The 7,052-nt window shown below is 37.9% G+C and overlaps 2 protein-coding genes across 4 annotated transcripts in view; one reads left to right on the top strand and one right to left on the bottom strand.

Moving 5' to 3' along the window:
• The first annotated feature begins 559 nt into the window (after window positions 1-559).
• DHCR7 (7-dehydrocholesterol reductase) overlaps window positions 560-7,052 on the top strand; it is a 42,803-nt gene continuing 36,310 nt past the window's right edge. The window contains exon 1 of the mRNA XM_057414362.1: window positions 560-580. The gene's annotated coding sequence lies outside the window, so the exon portion shown is untranslated. The remainder of the gene's footprint in view (window positions 581-7,052) is intronic.
• The window catches only part of NADSYN1 (NAD synthetase 1), a 32,168-nt gene continuing 25,951 nt past the window's right edge, over window positions 836-7,052 (bottom strand). The window contains exons 17-22 of one of the 3 annotated variants that reach the window (XR_008972772.1): window positions 6,565-6,696; window positions 5,596-5,665; window positions 4,960-5,088; window positions 4,111-4,287; window positions 2,159-2,256; window positions 836-1,363 (exon numbers count right to left, since the gene is read on the bottom strand). Coding sequence is in view for 1 of the 3 variants with exons in the window: in XM_057414358.1 (XP_057270341.1) it covers window positions 1,310-1,363; window positions 4,111-4,287; window positions 4,960-5,088; window positions 5,596-5,665; window positions 6,565-6,696 (562 nt within the window). In the remaining 2 variants the exon portion in view is untranslated. Of the gene's footprint in view, window positions 1,364-2,158; window positions 2,257-4,110; window positions 4,288-4,959; window positions 5,089-5,566; window positions 5,666-6,564; window positions 6,697-7,052 lie in introns of those variants that run through there. The other 2 variants (XM_057414358.1, XR_008972773.1) reach the window with 2 other exon arrangements.

Below are 7,052 nucleotides of genomic sequence, written 5' to 3'. Positions count from 1 at the left end.
CTCTTTTTTTTTTTTTTTTTTTTTTTAAAGCAGAAGAACTGGCCAAACATTAAATGAATGAGCAGAAGAGAGACTCATGAGAAGGAACAAGCCTATCCTTGTACCTTTTTATTATTCCATAGCATGGGACACAGTTAAAAGACTGATGAAGCTGTGAAGTTAAAATAAGTTTTTGCAAACAGCAGATGGAAGGTGCTGAAAGGAAGCTGGCTTTATACTTCATTCTGCAGTACTAACTCCATTTCCAGAGGCTTGATTCAAACAGTAAAGGGATTATGTGGACAACTCCAACCACTCACTGCTGGCATGGTCACTGATAACAGATCACACCTCCTGGACAAACAGCACCAGAGCAGATAGGAACAGCAACAGTGGCGTGGATACCAACCTTGTGTCCTCTCTATTCAAGATATATTGCACCAGAAGATATGTCTTATTTCAGGTACATCAACTACATTTACACATCAAAAATGCCAGGAGGGAAATCACACCAAGCCAACTTTATTCAAATTCCTTAAAATACAACTGAGGATCTTGGTGAGCAGTAACAATGAAGCAATTCGCTAACCATCCTGATGAAGTAGATATTGCTCCTTTCTGAGAAAATTAAGTCAAAGATTTTAAAGTTTTTTGTCACAGGTTACACAGCAAGTACATGCAAAACAAGAAGCTGAACTCTAATTTGGATCCCACTAACAATGGGATTACCCATCTGCTTCAAGTTAGACTTACTTCCTTGCCAAATTACACCTTATGTGGCCACTGAAAACACTCAACCAGACTGCATGGCCCATGCTAGCTAAATAAAAAATACATAAAGTAAGAACTGAGCCAATTAGCATTACAAAATTACAAGTTTATTGCAAAGTAAAATGAGTTTTTCCCCTCTACAGCATATGCCAGAGCTGTTAAAATTTTATACTTTCAGCTAAATGTTTTCAAAAATCATATCCCAAGTTGTCAGAACCAAGCTTACTACTTGTGTATGTATTCACTTTCACGGAACAGTAAGTACCCTGCATTTATTTATGGTTGATACCCAAATATTTTTCATTAAAGGCTATTAACTCAGGAAGTTGAAGAAAATCCTTAATAAATGATTCCTTAGCCAAACTACAGTGTAAGTATATTGGGAATAAAATGGGAAGTCAATCAAAACAAAACCAAAAAAATTACAAATACCATTTACTATGGTCATGTCAACAACTGTTTGGGTCATCTCTGCCCATCATCACAATATTAGTCCTGTTTTGAACATTCTGCTATTCTGCTTAGCAAGTTAATTACCACAGTTAAACAAGACAGCAAATCAGTCCGTATCTTCAACTAGAGAAATTTCTTCCTTTTTTTCTAGCTTGGATACCTGCAAGTTAAAAGGAAATTGATTCAATAACAACTGAAATAATTATATATATTTTATGCATATATAAAAAGTAATAGTACAAGTAAGTTTGCATTTAATGTCTCTGGTCCTCTCAGATTTCCATCACAAAGCAGTGTAGAGCCCAGATTTCCCAGTAACTGACAGCAGGGTATGCTCTAGGGGACAACTGAGCTAAACAGGGTGTTGCAGTCAAAATGTAAGATCAGACTTTCTTCCTGCCTACCTCCCCAACCTTCCCACATCCGAGTTCTCACTCTCTGTGTTTTGGTCAGTTTGGTGACTTCAGACCAGGCCATAACCTGAAATCCTGCCTCTAACAGAGAGTCTAGAGTAATTAAAACTGAGAGGAAATGCTTTTCATACACACATACACAATTTTACAATACTGACCTTCACTGTTCTTAAAACTTAAGAAAAGCAATTACCTTATATTAAGCTTATATTACCTCTTATTAAGCTAAGCTGTTGTTAAGACTAACAATATAAACAGTTTCAGAAAGTATTCTACAAACTCAAACAAGAGCATGAACTAAGCACAGTGCTTTGTACGTTATCTGTAACTCTGGAAAATCCAGTTCTACATTGCCCAGATCTGTGGGGATATACAGGGAGGGTCATATTAAAAATTCCCTGTTCTTATATTCTTCCTTCAACATCTGCTACTGGTCATAAGACACACACAAAGATACTCAGGCTGATAAATCTTTTGGTTTGACCAAATGCAGCTGATCTCGTGTAAGCACTGGAAAAAGCAGAAGACAGACTTGCAGATACGTAATCATCAGGGGCAAGCATGGCAGCTTTCTTCTGCGCTGTGTCACTGGTCCTTCATATTATGCCAGCTATTAAAATCCCAATGAACATTCCGGCACCTAGAAAGTGTTAAAGTGCACGCTCTGACCACATATCCTTTATGTAAGGTACAACTCAAAGGCAGAAGCTACTGGAGTTCCTAGGGCTTCTCTATACCCCTAGGAATTTATCACCCAGGTGGAACCTTCAGCTAGCTAGAGGTTAATAATATTAAGACTCCAAGGGCAAATCTGGCAACTGCCAGCAAACGCTATTATCTCAACTTCCTCTTACTGCTGTTCCTTCTGCAGCAAATACAGATGCACTTTTGCACTTCAAAGAATGGGTAACTACATTGGCTTGACTACAGTACAAGCATCCAAAGTAGAAAAGTACTTTTCACAAATCCAACGGATTTCTCTATCATAGGCGCTCCAAACCATTTCCCTTCACACATTGGCTTAAGATTTGATTTGACTCTTCTACAAGAAAACCCAGCATTACCTAAGTAAAGGTGAATTTTACATCATTCAGAGTTTATGCCTTATTTTCAGTCCTGTTACTACACCAAAAAAGCCTTAAGTGCAGATTAAGTCCCAAGAGCACAATTATAAGTGAGACACTGTACTACAGAGTGCTTGTCTTCAGAATTACAGTTGTGCTGGATATGCACAGTAAGCGGAAACACTTACAGTATTCCCTTTCTTGAATAGGGAAGATCTGACTCATCTAACTGCAAATCATCATTTTCCAGTCTTGCAAAAAGCTAACTCATCGTTATGGATATCAGATCACATTACTGCTGCCTACATAACAGATTCTTCCCCAAACTTGACTCCCAGTTTCCAGGAATAAGTTGCAATGGCTAGTACCCTTGCACAGTACTACTATTACATACACGTCTAGTTAAAGACTGTAATAATATCCTGGATCACGAAGAGATCTTTATCACAGTTACTGTAAGCATTAAATAATTACATTTTGGTCCAGACCCTACAAAAATATTTTACCCAACTCCCATTGAGGCCAAAAGAACTTTTGTCATGGACTTTAGTGGGAAAAAGTCCAAAATGATGGAGAAAAATCTTCCACCATACAGACCTATAAAACACTGCTGCACATGGCAGGTTTCATCCTACGTTTAAAGGTAATAAAACACCATTACAACATGTCTGGCATTTCACAGACAAGGGAATTAATATTTTATTACACATATAAACATATTCTTAAGAGCAACTGAAGTGTAAAATCTCTGGCAGAAAAAAAGAACCTTCAAGGTGCTAAAATTCTTCAGCACTTTTGCCTTTAAAAATGCATTAAAATAACATCAAAGGCATAACTAAAAAATACAACGTTAAGCACAGGTCTGATAATTGCTTGAGCCCCTCCACACCTCACAGTGCTCAAACTAAGCACTGTACCATTACTATTTCTGTATCTGAGCAAACATATTTGTGAGTCAACTGACTTAAGGTTGTAGAAGCAGGTTGGAGAAGCTTTCACAACAAATTGCTGCCTTCTACTGGCTTTTCCTACACAGTCGCAGGTCAAGTCTTAATCTCATAATTAAACAAATCCCGAACTGAAACTAAAACACATAAACTTGTTCTCTGCATTAGCACAGTGAGTATGGGTACACCTATTAGTTTCTGGCCTCAGTACATATATTCTCTTTCTTTTCTCTCTTCTCGCTTTCACAGCATTACAACATGCTGTACTTAACAACAGAAACAAAACAAAACAAACGACATGGCCTACACTGAACCCAGAGAATTCTGAGCCTCACAGCTATGTGAAAAGAACACTCACAAGAATTTGTTATAACTATTACTCCTAAATGCTAGCAGTCTTCTATTGGAGATTCACTGGAACTGAGCTGGTCCCATTGTGAGGGCTTTAAATACAAAACTACACAAGAAGCAGAAGGCATTTACCTCTTCATCTATACACCTAAATTGCCAGGACCATGTACTGTTATAAAGGAAAGGCCTCAGGTCAAACCGGTTGTCATCTGGACTGTAGTTTTCAGCATGGTAGGAAGGAGTGAGGGTGGTCATTTTATGTCTGTTAAGTGAATACATCCTGAAGAAATGCTTAACCTTTGATGCCACCTGGTGTACAAAGAATATAGCTTTAAATCACATGAAGATTCTTAGTATTTAAAAAATCTAGAGAACTGTATTTTGGAGACTGTACTCTAGCTTTACACATCCATTTTATTCCATTAACATTTTCATAAATTATCTACCACTAGTATGAATCCCTGTGGATGACCCTGCCTATAAGAGGCACTCAAGACCATTTCCAGACACTCAGAAGTACACACCAACCTCTCCAATTCAGGTGAAAATCTGACCTTGTTCCTTTATGCACAAGAAGAGAAAAACTACGTAACAGCAAAGCAGATAGCTCTGCAGCATAGATATTCTTTCAAAGCAAGAGCCAAGTTCTGTCTCACAATACACAACCACAAGGCTTCAAGAGTAGTTAGCCATGTGTATTGCAGAGAATACTTTTCCCCTGAAGGCATAGTTCTGAAGTAATTATTTTCAAGTTACCCAATTACTGTTCTAACAACATGCAACACAGACAACAGACTGCATTAATTTAGGAGACGCATACCAATTCTTCCAGCATATTATGCTACAGCTGTAGAATAATCTCTAAACACAGAATAATTAAACTATCTTTTTCCATTCAAAGGAACTCTACTCAACCTTTCTCCAAACATACTCTTTTTTGGCAAAGACATTATACAATTTGATTATTTTTTTTAATATTACCTCTCTTGGAGCACAAATTTCCTTCCACATGTTAATCAGCTTACAGAACATACTGTATGGTCCAGCCTTTGCAATTTTTCTTAATTTGCCATAGATGGAGAGCTCTGCATATGTCGTTCCCATATCCACCTGCAATCCGCACACACAAAGTCACTGAAAATCTTAACAATGCAAATTATAATTCAGTTTTATGGATTACAATAACCCAGTTTAAGCAAACATCAAAATGAAATAGCCACTGATCAGAAAGATAATCATATTACAAGCAAAAGTACCTACTGAAATCTCTCTGAAATAGGAGATGTGAAATCTTTCCATGAATGTATCTGATTTGTATTTGATCTGGCCAGTGAAAACATCTCTTTTCTGACAAATAATTGTTCATTTTCCCTTCTAGGTGGCTTAAACATAGTGTATTTCAGTAAGATAAGGCCAAATAAAGAAAGCCACTAGTTCTAGTTCAGCAACCTACTGCTGTATCATAAAGACCTTCAGTCTTTAATAATTAAATTAAGACATTTTACAACATGCTGATCAATAAGCATGGATACAGACAAAAGCAAACACTAGTTATTGGACAAAAATCAAATTTGGAGATAAGGCTTACCAGAGCATTTTAAAGTCACTGCCCATTACCTCATCAGTTTGAGCCACTTGTCCATCCACCAGGGGCTCTAACTCTGCAGTGGGTGGAGCTGACATGATACTGTAAGAAAAAGGTAAAAAGAAAAACATTAATTCTATCCAGCTTTGTGAATACTAGTTAACAAACTAGTTTGCTAAGCCTGGTTTGTTAAAAATCAAATGCTTTATTCAAAACTTCTTCAGGACATAAACTACTAAAGAACTAGATAATGCTAAAGAAGTGACACTTGCAAGCTGTTCCAGGTTTAAAAAGCAATGCTTTATACCAAAACGTAAAGCATCTGGTTCACACAATATGAAGACAGGCTAAGAAAGTTGGGCTGTTCAGCCTGGAGAAGAGAAGCTGCGTGGAGACATCAGAGCAGCCTTCCAGTATCTGAAAGGGGGCCTACAAGGATGCCAGAGAGGGACTCTTCATCGAGGACTGTAGTGATAGCATAAGGGGTTACGGGTTTAAACTAAAAGAGGGAAAGTTCAGGGTAGATATAAGGAAGAAGTTCTTCCCTGTGAGGGTAGTGGGACATTGGCACAGGCTGCCCAGAGAAACTGTGGCTGCCCCATCCCTGGCAGTATTCAAGGCCAGGTCAGACAGAACCTTGGGCGACATGGTCTAGTGGGAAAGTGTCCCTGTCCATGGCAAGGGGTTGGAACTGGATGATCTTAAGGTCCTTTCTAACCCAAACCATTCTATAAATCTGTGATTCTATGATTAACGCCACCAATGTTTGCATACAGTAACTCCTAAGCCTAGCAGCATTTTCAACACCCAGCAATGTACATTGTGTAAGCCAGACAATCATTTAAAAACACAGCAATGTGCAGAACACTCTTCTTCACTACCATTTGCAGTATTACTGTAGCATAACTCTATTAATAGAAAAAAACAAAACACCAAAGCATATTGTCCACAGTATGCTGCATACAAATGCAGTCATCAAGCACCACTGCTTCACTGCTCACCTTCTGAGGGCTGTGAGGTGAAAATTTTCAATGCAATACTGAATGAAGTTCTTCAGATCAGTCTTGCTGATTCCACCAATGGGATTGATATCAGCACTTGAGCAATCATACTTTGTCAGGTAACCTCGGAGACTGAGTAAAAGAGGACATGTTAGAGAGGAATAGGAAATAATAATGTGAGTATAATCGATAATAGTTTATACTATAGAGAATATATATATGTAGTATGAATACAGGGAAAACCAGACTGCATGTTATTAATGTATTTATACATCAGAGGCAAACATGCTCAGCTGCAACAGGGGTATTCTAAAGCTAGGAAATTGCCAGGAGGATGAAAATGATATTTTAAACCATTCCGAAGCACTACAAAACTACCCATGCTAAAGTAATGGATCTGATGCAAAACACTCAAAAAAAACCCAAAACATTCACACCAAAACACTCACAGTACCTGCACATACTATTCTCATAGCTTTAGAGGTTAT

This window comes from Pezoporus wallicus, unplaced genomic scaffold, assembly GCF_028554395.1.
Source record: "Pezoporus wallicus isolate ANWC-B61680 ecotype Strahan unplaced genomic scaffold, APGP_CSIRO_Pwel_v1 contig_5967, whole genome shotgun sequence".
Classification (NCBI taxonomy): Eukaryota; Metazoa; Chordata; class Aves; order Psittaciformes; family Psittacidae; genus Pezoporus; species Pezoporus wallicus.
Note: the sequence above shows the minus strand (reverse complement) of the source record. Positions and strands in the feature narration are given on the sequence as shown.